The sequence below is a fragment of the Zophobas morio genome, unplaced genomic scaffold (assembly GCF_036711695.1).
Source record: "Zophobas morio isolate AGI-343-1 ecotype UQ-CSIRO unplaced genomic scaffold, CSIRO_AGI_Zmor_V1 ptg000030l, whole genome shotgun sequence".
Classification (NCBI taxonomy): Eukaryota; Metazoa; Arthropoda; class Insecta; order Coleoptera; family Tenebrionidae; genus Zophobas; species Zophobas morio.
The window spans coordinates 6,018,336-6,033,625 of NW_026972135.1; the positions used below are offsets into that span (position 1 = coordinate 6,018,336).

General features: G+C 33.1%; 1 protein-coding gene across 1 annotated transcript in view; it reads left to right on the top strand.

The window, feature by feature from the left end:
• Nucleotides 1-15,290, top strand: part of LOC135138740 (uncharacterized) — a 60,446-nt gene that overhangs the window by 17,558 nt on the left and 27,598 nt on the right. The window contains exons 2-3 of the mRNA XM_064068732.1: nt 11,475-11,635; nt 11,933-12,091. Coding sequence (XP_063924802.1) covers nt 11,495-11,635; nt 11,933-12,091 — 300 coding nt within the window. The 5' untranslated portion in view covers nt 11,475-11,494. The remainder of the gene's footprint in view (nt 1-11,474; nt 11,636-11,932; nt 12,092-15,290) is intronic.

A 15,290-nucleotide genomic window follows, 5' to 3' on the forward strand; every position in this document is an offset into this window, starting at 1 on the left:
AAAACTTGAAAAATCCAAAAACTGGAAAAATTCACATTGAAAAAAAAGAAAAATGATGGAATCCGAACAGTGAAAAGCGAAAAATTTAAAAAATAAATAAAACAAAAACCGAAACGAAAAATTGTAATTAGAAAAATGGAAGAATTGAAAAATTGAAACCTCATGTAGCAACTTCCTTGAAACATTTTTCTTTGAAATGCTTCTTGCAAATTACAGTGAAATCGTTATTTTGAATGCATCTGCAAGTGGATCGGAAAAGTGTCTACCGTAAATTTGACTAAAAAATACTTGCTGTAGTGTTTTTTGAAGAACTCGAACCACTCTTTTCTAGTGTTGGGATCTTGAGGTATTTCACACAAAGGTAAGTCTTTATTTTTACACAAGGCACAGCGTCTACCCATTGTTACAGATAACAAATAAATAACACAAATTGTTTATAACCCAATAAACACGAAAACTAAGAAACTAAACACGAAAAGTGAGAAACTGAACACGAAAAAATTGTTAAATCAAACACGAAATGTGAAAAATGGAGCAAGAAAATAAACTGAGAAAATTACGCTGACAAGAACATTTACGTTTACCGCCAAGGATTGACAGTAACTGATTAGAATTGGCAGACAGATGTCGCCACTTTCTATACGTCACGGCCTACTTTTTGAGAACCGAATTTTCTGCAAAGTGAGCAGGCCTTATAACGCATGAATTCAGTCGGCCTTGTGTTTTTGTTGGCGGGATGAAAACAGGCAACTAGCGGGGTGCGCAATGCAGGGATGCGCGAGAATGTGCAGGGGTTATCAATGTTATCATTCGTGTTGTCGGGTGAAAACAGAACCGAACTTTGTTACATACTTCATATTATATATTCCGGTCAAAATAGACATAAAAGTAGTGATCGAATAACAAAAACTTTGACTTATTTAAGTACGGCATGATGATTATTGATTTTGATATTGATATAGTTAATTGATTTAAACCATAGTTCTAATTTCTGTTAACATTTTAATTTAATTCACACTTTTCAAATTCGACTTCAACAGTATTATCTTCCTCAATTTCTTCTTCTTCTTCCTCTTCTTCTTCCTGGTTGTTCGTAAATTGTTCAACTGAAGATGAATCAGCTGTCTCTTCATCGATATCACATTTGATCTAATTGTATACTCAATATTTAATCATGTCACGAGGGAAATACATTGGTGCTAAAATTAGCTCTCCTTCCCCTCTCCTTGTGGGTAGGCCAGGGGTTAACCTTGAAACCTTAAATATGAACTGCTATCTATTACTTCAGATTCGGAGTCTAAGTACATATGATTTGTCTGAAACATTTTTTTCGATTTGTGACAAATGGTGCTGAATCGAAGAAATTCAAAATTTTTCGGTTTCTACTGAGAAAAAATGCATATGATTCTGCAATACGTTGGCAATAAAAAAATACCACGTTTTTTGTAAGTACTCGAAAATCGTCGTTCATGCTGCAAATTTCGAACAACTTAAAAATTGTTACCTGTAGAAATGTTAATGGCTGGCGAATAAACTACTTTTAGCGCAACCCAGGAACAACGATGAGAACAAATTAGTATTCTGTTCGCTTCGGGGTGCTTGATTAAATTGGGTCCCTCTCGCCTCTGACTTATTATGGTGCTTAATTTAGTGCCCTCGTCTCGCCATCTTTCAATTAAAGTAAGTGCTCAAAATGATGGCCTTCGAATTCAGTGGATATTGAATGTGCACTGAGAAATGTGTCTGCTTGAATTTCGGCACAAGCATGTTTGATTTGTTAGCCCCACAAAAAGAATCGGACCAGCTCTACCGATCCAGTGACCATTGAAATCATGCTTCCGTATTCCACGTGCTACCATCGAATAGTCTTCTGGACAACCATCATGTTGAAATCACATGTTCTGCCGCACTTCTAAGCTCACTCTTTGATAGCTCTGTCTATGGTAGAGAAGCGTATTTCTAGTTGAGGATTAAAACACAGTCTTCATCAATCCACTTGCTTATTTGTTCTTTTGTTCTTCAGTTAAGTTTCATGGATGGTGCCTAGCACTTCTTTTCTCTGCTTGGTTAGTGTTTTTCTCACTCGAGAAAATTTTTATGTCAGTGTTTGGTAGGACATTAAACTGCTGTCTATATTGGCCGCTGTCCGACGAAATTGTTTTGCCAAAAAATGAAACTATTTTGACACAAAATGAAATAATTTGATAAATAGTGGAACACAACTGACGCAAGACGAAAAACAAAAGAAAAAGACTGTATTATGATGGACATCTTTGTAATTCAATAATATGTGTACCTATATTCTTCATCTGTCTTCAGACATTGTGAAGATTTGTATTATGTTTATTTATTTATTCTTATAATTTAACTTGTTTTTGAGATTCACACATGTGTCACTTCTTAGGAAAAATAGCTGCAGATAACATAGGCCAATTCACTTTCTTTTATGGATTCTTATTTAAATTGAAATGAATAAACTAAACTAAAAACAAAACTTAAAAATTCAAATCAAAACTAGTTTTTCGTGAGGCCTTCACAACAATACGAAGAGAGCTGCAGCAAAAACTGGCGTATGTCTAACTATCCAACTTGAAAAATGCAAAAAAAAACACGAAAACTAAGGTAAGTAAAAATATTTTGAAATTCACTTCATAAATTTGATTTAAATTTTCAGTGTAGGTGTTTCCATAATTTTTATGTCATGGGCTCTCCGACATAATATATTTTTACGAAATAAACCCATACGCCGCCCCGCAACGACGCCTTTGGCTCTTCTAGTATGTGTGTGTTTATCCTGGTATGTACGGCGGTGATGACTCATCGAAGCCTGGAAGCGGAAGTCGCGATGGACAGCCCAGCAAACCCTCGAAGCGGCGTTTTCGAATCATCGAGAGGAACATTTAGGTTTCAATAGAGACCACCGGCGGGGGCGAGGATTATTCATCCATTTGAGTCAAGAGAGTCCAGTGAAGTGCGCAGGAATTATAGTCGTGTAAATTCGCATTATTAAGAAATAAATTGTTGAGTTTTACCATTGCCGATTTTATCCACTGATCAACGAATCAATATTTTTCCTTTTATCAAACCTGAAACGAGAAATTATAATAGTATTTTTCAACGAATGCGAAAACAATTGTTATATAATAATAATAAATGCGTTTATTGTTCTACTAAAGAGAAAATGTGAGAACAAAAAGTTCTGCTACAGCTCATCGCTGATAACTCAGGGTACTTATTGAAAACGTAACTCTTTAAGTGACAAAATGAAGTTTTAAAAATTGACATTTTATGGGAAGGTAAGTATATCGAGTTGTCAATCATGTTGGAGGATAATGTCTTTGAACTTGTGAAATTTGTTACATAGGGATCTGTCAACAGCCAAAAGCACCAATAAATTTTCCACAAAAAGTTTTAGCATGTATTAAGTGTTTGCTGTTTGACTGCCAATTTTGTTGTCTTTCTGTACTGCACTGAATACGAATGAATTGAGAAACCAATTCATGTAAAATAGATCATATGTTCGCTACAATGACGCAAATAGTAGGTAAATATGAATTAGGTACAAGTTAAATAAGATAAAATTTGATTGCAAAATTTTCAGCCAAGGCACTAATAAACCCTTCATGTTATTATCGTTATCCTAAATCTAGCTTTTATAATATTTGAATTGCTAACTGCAGAAAGGGGATATATCACATTTTTCAAAATGTTGAGGAAATGAATAAAACATCTCAGATTTTTACAACTACTTGTTTCCGATCCCCGTTTTCAATTGCCGGTTCTCTATGTTCTCAGTTATCAACGAGTGTTGGTTAAATGCATGTTTTCTTTTTTGGGTCAATTTGGCTGTCAAATTTGACACTTGGACATATCCCCTTTTTGCAGTAAAATAAAAAAAAAGGTAAAAAAAACACAAAAAACAGCTTTATTTCAGTTATAATTTTACACAAACATGTTATATGTATATCTGACTAAAAAACTTAATCATTATCGCGCTCCTGTTCTACAGTTGGCCAAGTAGCAATCTCCTGCCAAAATGCGTTATAAGCGTCTGGGATAAATCGTAAAGTGTTTGTTATATCCGTCATTTTCTTCTGGCTGATGGCTAGTTTTTCGGGATACGCTTGTGTTGTAGGAAAAGCCAAATTCTTTTCTGTATTTCTCAATCTAAAAGTGTCTGTGAGTAAACCGTTTATCAGCTCTCGACTAACAATTTCGCTAGGTGAGGAAATAGTTATCTGCTGAAAAGAAGCAATCGCAAATGACTTTTTCTGACTGCGTGGTACGCGCTTCCCGTAAGACTCATTACTTAGGCATGTCTTTTTGTAAAATCTTGACCACCAGCTTTTAAAATCATAAATCATATCTCTAGAAACCTCAACAATTGAAAATTTCTGAGGATTCTTTGATGCTGCAGAGATTATTTGAATGTATTCAGGTACTGTGTAGAATCTTTCAGCTCTTAGTCTTTAAGACGTTGAGACCACGGTGTTTACTGCAGAAAGTCGATATCTCCTGGACATATCCCTTTTCTGATGTAACCGTAAATTTCATCCGCTTGTAGCCCCGAGCTAAATCATTAAACATGGCCCGTTTTTGCAGTAAAGATGTGTTTAGACCTCTAGAACACGATTATGTACGAATGTTATTGTGGTAAAAAATGGGACATGTCCCCTTTCTGCAGTTAGCAATTCATTTACTTGTAGCAAATTCATTAAAATGTAAATTATGTACAAACTTTTTGCATTTAGCATACCAGTGGGTGACGTGTTTATTTATTTATTATGACGTTTAAACAAAAAACTCAAACAGACCCACTCTCAGTTTAGGCACATATAAGGAACACAGTTAAAAAATTTGGTGGTCATTGCATAAAAGTTTACCATAATAAAGTAATGTTTTTTTTGTGATTACAAAGTTCAAAAACAAGTGAACGTCCTGACGGGTAAGTTAAAAATGACGCGTATTTTTTATTGTACATAATAATCATTAACGAATTTGTTATAACTTGCATTGCTTCTATCAATATGTATAAAACTTTAGACCTAAAACTTGCATTTCTACCTTTGGTACATCTCCAAGGAAAAATAAATTTTAAGCAACGTCTGGTCCTCTTTCACATCTATATTTTGGAAATTTGGTGTGGATGTATAATTAAACATGACGATTTGATTTAAATATTTTTCCTTTTTTTATCGCTTTCGGTTTCACACACAAGGCCGCCTTTTTTTTGTTTTAATGAAACACCCAGATTTTTTTGACAGTTCCTGATGCAGAATAAAAAACTAATTTCAGAAATTATCAACATGTTTATTTCTACTGATTCAAAAAAATTGAAAAAAAAATTGGTAGAATAAAAATTGGTCTAAAGAGTTTAGACAGTACTTCCCTCGCTGTCGGAAACGTGACGACTGCATGCCTATTATGTTTTTTTTTCGCAGTGGATTTCAAAGAATTCGGTTTTGTAGTTCCTGATTAAATCAATAAAATATATTTACGCATTCATTAATTTTTTTGAGTCACTCTGTATATGCAAATCCAAAAAATATAAATGGAGTGATAAATGACAAGTACAGACTCATCATATTTTGTACATTTTAGATATGATTTATTCGGCAAACTTTCGAGCTGACGTCATCAAGTTTTTGGAGGGGATAAGCAAATATATTTGACTAGACATTTATTATGCTCTTTATGACCTTAAAACATCTGCAAGATTTCAGAGCATTCGGTTTTGTAGTTCCTGATTAAATCAATAAAATATATTTACGCATTCATTAATTTTTTTGAGTCACCCTGTATATGCAAATCCAAAAAATATGAATGGAGTGATAAATTACAAGTACAGACTCATCATATTTTTACAGTTTAGATAGGATTTATTCGGCAAACTTTCGAGCTGACGTCATCAATTTTTTGGAGGGGATAAGCAAATATATTTTGACTAAACATTTATTATGCTCTTTAGAACCTTAAAACATCTGCAAGATTTCAAAGCATTCGGTTTTGTAGTTTCTGAGTAAATCAGTAAAATAAATTTACGCATTCATTAATTTTTTTGAGTCACCCTGTATATGCAAATCCAAAAAATATGAATGGAGTGATAGATCACAAGTACAGACTCATCATATTTTGTACATTTTAGATATGATTTATTCCACAAACTTTTGAGCTGACGTCATCAAGTTTTTGGAGGGGGTAAGCAAATATTTTTTGACTAAAGATTTATGATGCTCTTTATAGCCTTAAAACATCTGCAACATTTCAAAGCATTCTGGTTAGCAGATTAAAAATTAAATTTCAAAATGTTGTTTTATCATTTTGATTTTTTTTCCAAAAATCTGGACGTTTCGGGTGAAAAGTCGATTCGGAGTTGTAAACTACATGTGTAGGACTATGTTATTTTATACAATTGAAAACCCATTTACTATGTACAATTTTGAAGTGACGTCATCGCATTAGTGGTGGGGATGATTAGACAAATTTTGGTTAGCGTTTTACCATCTACATGATATTCTTAATATAAGTACAAAATTTCACAACAATCGGTCGAGTACTTTCGGAGATTATCTGTCTAATAAAAATCCGGGACAACAGACGGACAGACGGACGGACAGACGGACGGACAGACGGACAGACGGACGGACAGACGGACAGACGGACAGACGGACAGACAGACGGAAATGGGAGACCTATTTCTTCGTCTTCTAGGGGTCATGAAAGATCGAGAAAATGTAAAAGTAGAGAGTCGGCCGACGGACTCGATTACAATACTTCCTTTGCTTACGCTCGGGAAGTAAAAATACCCAATAAAATATATTGGGTATTTTTGATGTTAAACAAATATTGTAATCAAGTCGCCATGTTCAACTATATATCCAAAGCAAATTTCAGAAAAAAAATAACGAAGTTATTCGACCGTTCCGGGACTTTATACTAACCCTGTATTTATTTTATTTCACATAATCAGCGATTCTAATTTTAAATCTTTAAATTTGCATAAAAAATTAGATAATTTTAAAAATCTTCTGCAGAAAAATTTTTCCTCTTGTCTGTTAAAACATTTTTTTGTCTAGAGAAAGATCTCTCAACATCGCACGATGTTAAATGAGAATATCTAAAATTAGAAATTTCAGTGGATTTTATTTTTAAAACTTTTTCTACATTTTCGCTTTGTAAAAATGTGCTCACAAATTGAAGCTCTTTGTAGTTTTTTACTTCCCGAGCGTAAGCAAAGGAAGTATTGTAATCGAGTCCGTCGGCCGACTCTCTACTTTTACGTTTTCTCGATCTTTCATGACCCCTAGAAGACGAAGAAATAGGTCTCCCATTTCCGTCTGTCTGTCCGTCCGTCTGTCTGTCCGTCTGTCCGTCCGTCTGTCCGTCCGTCTGTCCGTCCGTCTGTCCGTCTGTTGTCCCGGATTTTATTAGACAGATAATCTCCGAAAGTACTCGACCGATTGTTGTGAAATTTTGTACTTATATTAAGAATATCATGTAGATGGTAAAACGCTAACCAAAATTTGTCTAATCATCCCCACCACTAATGCGATGACGTCACTTCAAAATTGTACATAGTAAATGGGTTTTCAATTGTATAAAATAACATAGTCCTACACATGTTGTTTACAACTCTGAATCGACTTTTCACCCGAAACGTCCAGATTTTTGGAAAAAAAATCAAAATTATAAAACAACATTTTGAAATTTAATTTTTAATCTGCTAACCAGAATGCTTTGAAATGTTGCAGATGTTTTAAGGCTATAAAAAGCATCATAAATATTTAGTCAAAAAATATTTGCTTATCCCCTCCAAAAACTTGATGACGTCAGCTCGAAAGTTTGCCGAATAAATCATATCTAAAATGTACAAAATATGATGAGCCTGTACTTGTGATCTATCACTCCATTCATATTTTTTGGATTTGCATATACAGAGTGACTCAAAAAAATTAATGAATGCGTAAATATATTTTATTGATTTAATCAGGAACTACAAAACGGAATGCTCTGACATCTTGCAGATGTTTTAAGGTTATAAAGAGCATAAAAAATGTTTAGTCACAATATATTTGCTTATCCCCTCCAAAAACTTGATGACGTCAACTCAAAAGTTTGCCGAATAAATCGTATCTAAAATGTACAAAATATGATGAGTCTGTACTTGTGATCTATCACTCCATTCATATTTTTTGGATCTGAATGTACAGGGTGACTCAAAAAAATTAATGAATGCGTAAATTTATTTTATTGATTTACTCAGGAACTACAAAACCGAATTCTTTGAAATCCACTGCGAAAAAAAAAACATAATAGGCATACAGTCGTCACGTTTCCGACAGCGAGGGAAGTACTGTCTAAACTCTTTAGACCAATTTTTGTAAAGTATCTTGCAGCTTCTTAAATGCTCTCCCCGAGGAATCTTCGAATCGTTTATACTATATCCACAGACTGACGGTCTCTAATCTAGTTATGCTTGTTTTTAAGATTTCATAATAACCTAAAAAGTTTCATTTAATTTACAATTAGGCACAGTAAAATTATGAATAGCCATAAACGAACTTTTTTTTATATTGTCAAAAAGTTCGCAGTAATATTTATATTATTATATTTGAATTAACATTATCATTCCGGAAACTGAATGACATATCAAATTTAAATTTGGCTTACACTAGATTACTTACCAAAAATTTGCTCTAGTTGTGGAACAAAATTAATGCAACTTATTGACGTTACTACTTAACATGCAATTTGAACGCTAATGCAAGTCGAAGTTAATTTAAATCGATCTTAGAAAAACGATTTTTTTAATACTTAATTAAAAAGATTATCTAACGACTCATTGATAAAATATGTCACTGTTGCATTATTGTTTTTTTTTTTATATTTTCGATTCCATTAAATGTGGTGTACCAGCTGCCTCTGCTCTCCAAATGTCGTGAACCCCAATGACTGTTCTAACTCTGTTAATCACCTACAAAAAAGAGAAATGTTTTGTTTTTAAGAGTCTTTAATGATATATTTGCCGCAAAAAATGCACTTCCTAATAGTAAAAATTTTTCTTCTGGTCTTCGGTGTAAAACGAACAAATTAAACTTTGCCTGGTATCTTTAGTAAGATTTGTTTTGTGCGTGTCAGTATTTTTCATGTTGAAGAACGTGCAGTAAAATTTGTTTTATGATGTTTTACGCAGAAAAACAAATTTGGGTTATGTTGGCATTTCGCTGACGGAATTCCCCCGACACTTTTACCCAAAACTCGAGTTGTATTATCTTTGTTTATGGTACCGGAAATATTACAATTCGTCGCCTGAGAACTTGTTTGATCAACAAACCACAGCGCACTCAGGCTAATGTCGACTCTAAGCGTTCAGAAACGAATTCATCTATAAGTATATAAGAACAATTATTTAGTTATGGTCATGCATCTTATAATAAAATAAAATAACTTGACAACAACTTTAAACGTTAAAAAGTAACGTACTCTCGAACTTGTGGTTTAAGAATCCATGTTGAATTTTGATCCTCGACATTGAGATTTTTCGATTTTTCGGTTTTTCAATTTCTTGCTTTTTCAACGTTCGTATTCAAAATTTTTCAAAATTTTAGTTTTGGCGTTTTTTCAATTTTTGACGTTTATAAACTCTCATGTTTCGATTTTTCAATTAATCGATGTTTTGATTTCTCCATTTCTTGAGTTTCGAGTGGTTCGATTTTCCACTTCTTCAATTCTTCAATTTTTCGATTTTCTTTAAGGTTTTGATTTTTTGATTTCACTTTTTTGATTTTTCGATTTCTCATTTATTCAATTTTTTAGATTCTCAGTTCTTCGATATTTAAATTTTTCAAGTTTTCGAATTTTTCAAATGTTTCGATTTCTTAGTCTTTTGATTTTTCGACTTTCCGGTTTTAGATTTTCTGTTTTTCAGTTTTTTGTTTCTTTCAAAATTTCGATTTTTTAATTTTTCATTTTTAAAGTTTTTCGATTTTTCAAGGTTTTGAATTCCCAATTTATCGATGTTTGGATGTTTCGATATTTTGATTGTTCATTTTCTCGATTTATCAGTTTTTCAATTTATACTTTTTCGATTTTTTATTTCGGGTTGTTTCGGTTCCTCAGTTTTTCTGCTTTTCCGTTTTATCGTTTTTTTTTATTTTTTCGCTTTTAGATTTTTGATTCTCCAATTTTTCATCTTTTAACTTTTCGTTATTTCGATTCTGGCCTATTTCGGTATCTCAATTTTTTGACTTTTCGACTTCTCGATTTCTCGATCTTTTGATTTTTCGATTTCTCGGTTTTCCGATTTTTCACTTTTCGGTTTTTCGATTTTCCAATGTTTTGATGTTTCGATTTTTCAATTGTTCGATTTTTCGATTTTTCGATTTTTTAAATTTTCGAGTTTCGATTTCTCAATTTTTGAGTTTTCCCGAAAAAAATCAATTGAATTATTACGATTTCAACAATATTGTTAGTTTAAGATGTATTGCTAGTATAAAAGACAATTAAAAATCGAGTGAAATATGTAACATGTGATATTATATTTGTAAATAACTATTTCCCGCAGAAATTATAGTCCAAATCAACCAAATCGCTTATAAACGCTTATAGAGTCGACACTTGCCTGAACGCGCTGTGGTCTGTAGGTCAAACAAGTTCTCGGGCAGCAAGTAAAATGGTATTTGTGTAATATATTTTTTTCATTACTTTTTTAAACCATTGAATTTACATATACGCGCGGCCTATGATTCTCCATTTGAAAATTTAATATTATTACTTTTGGCTAACAAATGTAAAAGTTATTTGAGGTAAAAATTTTTAGCTGACTGTTTATTTCTCGATTGTTGCTGTTGAAATCAATAAATACTATTATTAAAACAAAAGCATCAAAATTAGGTATAATTATTACAATTTTCTTTCAGACAACCAGAAATGGTAGAAAGCTAGAAAGTTCAATTCAACGCCTACGATAGTCCATTTTAAGAAAACAATAAATTTACTTTACTTTTGGTATTTTTTAAATAAGGTTTGTGAATTAAGTAGATATATATCAGAAATGACTGACAGATTTTTAATTAAGAATCAGTTAATAATAATTTATTAAGCAGTTTATGGAATATTTTAACTGAGATTAAAGTTAATCATGCATTTATCGAGGCGTTTAGCGACGTCGAGTGCTTTTCAAAATTACATTAAATGTTTGGCAGTAATTGCTGGAATATTTTAAATTTTAAATTTGAATTTGATAGTAGATAGCCATAAAAGATTTTTTTTTTAAACTTAACACTATTGTTTTAACTGTTATAGTAGCGAATTTTTGTCCTTTACCCCTCTCGAAAAATAGTTCGCTAATATATATAATAATCTCCAGCCTTCGGTTTTATTGTCGAAAACTAACACATACACTAGTATGAGTGTTCTGACAGCGAGGGGTGTATTTTTTTAATTGGTAGTCATAATTTTGATTTTTTTTTCAGAAAACACATTCAACGTCATCATGGACTTGAGTTCCGAAGAAGAAGAAATTAGAAAATTAGAAGAAAATTTAAAACAGAAAAAAGAACATAGAAGACTAAGAAAACAATTAGAAAAGATAAATACTTCGCAATGTGAAGGGAACGTATGTTCCTCAAAAAAGGTATTGTAACTTTGGGCCAGCAAAGAACAAATGTTTATGTAGTATTATTATTAGTGTATTACAACTTTAAAAAAATAAATACCTAACTTTTTTCCAATTTTTTTACACACAATATTTCTTTCTTACATTTACTTATTTTTTACATTACAAATTTGGAAGAATAAACATCTCTCATAAAATGTTGTCCGTGAATACTTTGTTGAATCTTATACTAAATAAATAAGTAAATAAATAAATAATTACATAAATAAATAAATAACTAAATAAATAAATGTCATTAATTAAATATTTTGTTAGCCCGCAGATCCAATACAAACAGAAGATATTCCAAACAATCAAGTTTTCGCAATTCGGAATAATCAGCAAATTAAAGAGAGTACCAAAGAAAATACACATCAATCCAAGCGGATTCGTAAAGAAACGGATGGAAAAGTAAATCAAGATTTCTCGAGAGAGGTGAGTTTGTTTACCAAAATATGATATTTACTTTGGTTTTTAAATTTATGCGACATATTACGAGTTGAACATACCAACTAAGTATTTTATAAAGCAAAATGAGATAAATAATGCATTTGGAGGTTTTGATGAATCGATAATGTGTATTTGAATTCAGTCGATATCAATAGTTAATGTTTGAGGCAAATTTTTTCGTTAGCAATTCTGAATTATTGGAAAAAATGCTAGTACCTCAGTTTACAGTTGTCAATTTTGACATGACCAAGCCTAACAAATGTGTTAATAATAATAATAATAGTAATAATAATAATATTTCTTGAAACGAGCAGAAAGAAATGAAATGTTTCGCATCATCACAATAGCTGATTTGAACCACACACCCTTAAATCTGTCGAACACCGAAAAAATCCACACCCCCCACACAATAGACAAAATAATAAGTAGGCTAAAACAAAAACAACTACATGGAAAATTTTACAAAGGCTTAGAAAAAAAAATCATGTCAACAAGAAGATGTCATTGATTTGGTTAAAAAAATCAAGTTTGTATGCCGAAACAGAAGGATTTGTGTTTGATATTCAAGAGCAAGTAATCAATACCAAGAATTACAGAAAATACATCATCAAAGATCCGAATATAAGAAACGAGTGCTGTCGCCTCTGGAAAGCAAAACCTGAAACGATCCAGCACATAATCTCTTCCTGCAGCATCCTAGCACAAACTGACTACAAAGCTAGGCACGACAACGCCGCCAAAATCATTCACAAAGAATTAGCAACACTTATGAACCTAATCGAAAATACGACACCCCGACACCCTATTACAATTACATCCCATCTACGTTCCTTGAAAATAACAAATACCAATTATAATGGGATCGCACAATACTTACAGACTTAAACATTGTGGCTAACAGACAAGACATCATACTTATCAAAAAACACACGAACGAAGCCATTCTCATTGACATTGCTATTCCTAACACAAACAATATTATTCAAACATACCACACCAAGATTTCAAAATATCTACAATTATCGATAGAAATGAAATCCATGTTGAATCTTAAAAAAACTTCAATTCTACCCTTAGTTATCTCTAATGTAGGTGTAGTCTCAAATAGCTTAGTTGAGAATTTAAAGTCTTTGCATTTGAATGGTTCAATAATAATAATTGTCAAAATTCAAAAAGCTGTTTTGTTAGGAACAAATTTCGCGAATTTAATAAATATAAAACTTAAAGAGTATTAAGGATTGAAACCTTGGCATGATATAAAAAGGAAAAATCATAACTTTACAATGCTACCTCCATTCTAATAAATTAAACAATTAGAAATTATACTAATAATTTAAAATTAAGAAAAAAAATAAAAATTAATGCGGAGACGGAACATTACCGCCCACCAAAAATCGCATGGATTTTTCGGGAAAATTACGTTTCTATTGGAAGAGGACAAATCTTCACAACGGGACGTCTGACAAATCCTGCTTTGGTCTTAATAGTAACGACTCGAATAATTCCATCATTCCCAGGATGTACTTCGGTTATATGACCAAGTCGCCAATGCAGGGGAGACATTACTTCATTTTTTATAACTACTAAAGTGCATATGTTAATCGGTACAGAAGGGTTAAACCACTTGGATCGCTGATGCAAGGTATGAAGATATTCATTAGACCATCGGGACCAGAGGTCTTGAAACATCCTTTGAATAAGCTGAAATCTGAAATTTAAGACGATTAAGAGGAAGATCTCTTAAATTTGGTTCCGGTAGAGCAACCAATGGCTCAAAGGTTAAGAAATGACTAGGTGATAGAGCTGACAGATCGTTAGGGTCATGACTGACAGGAGTTAGAGGACGGGAATTAAGCATGGATTCAATCTGCACCAATAACGTCATTAATTCTTCATATGTTAACAAATGGTCGCCGACTACGCGCATGAGATGCGTTTGGACAGACTTCACTCCCACTTCGAACAAACGTCCAAAGTGAGGACTGGAAGGAGAATTGAAATGCCAAGAAACGGTTTCTTCATTTGCAGCGGTATGCATTAAATGTTGAAGTGGATTACTACCACCAACAAAGTTGGTTCCACAGTCGGAATATAAATGTTGACATCGACCGCGTCTAGCAAGAAATCGACGAAGAGCTGCTAAAAAAATCTCAGTAGATAAGTCAGACGCGAGCTCGAGATGTAACGCCTTTGTGACATGACATACGAAAATACATAGATATGCTTTCAATTTTTTGGCTCCACGACCTTTTGACATGGTTATGGTAAAAGGGGCTGCAAAATCTACATCGATGTGTAAGAAAGGCTTCGCCTGAATTAACCTGGAGGGAGGTAAATTACCCATAGGAGGCTGAACTGGAACTGGACTAGCTCGAAAACATCGAATACATTTAGACAATACTCGCCGAATGGCACATTTAGGGGCTAAAATCCAAAATTGATGCAATAATAAAAAATGAACGGTTTGATTTCCGGCATGATAATATTTATTATGGATATGCGAGATTAGATCAGTAAACCGGTGATTTGAAGTTAAGATAGCTGGGTGATTTTCCTCAAAAGAGAGTGGGGAATTTTTGAGACGACCACCAACGCGTAGGATATTATTGTTATCGATAAAGGGCGACAATTTTTGAAATGGTTTTGGAAGACGTTTATTACTTCTCATAGCTGACAATTCAGCTGAGAACTGAGTGGATTGAACGTGACGAACAATATCCAGAACGGCAGAATGAAGTTCAGAAGATTTCAAAGTCAGTCCGGTTTCTCTTTCTTGACGTCTTAGATTATAGAAAAAACGGCGTTCGAAAGCTACACATCGTATTACTTTATTGAAGGACGAAAATTTATCAATAAGGGTATCAATAAAATGAGAGTCGGTGGTTGTCATTAAAACGACCTTGCGTTCTTCTTCCAAAGCTAGGGGAGAAGGTTCTATAACCGAATCAGGGAAGCTTGTAGTAGATCGGAGGAAAGCTGGTCCCGCCCACCAAAGCGAACTTTGCAATAGTTTAGAGGGTAGTAATCCACGAGTACCAATATCAGCTGGATTATCTAAGGAAGGTAAATATAACCAGTGACAGGATAGAAGCGGTTCTTGAATGAAAAACACTCGATTACTCACAAAGGTTTTCCAACGATGTGGAGGAGAGTTAATCCACGACAAGACCACCTGCAAATCTGA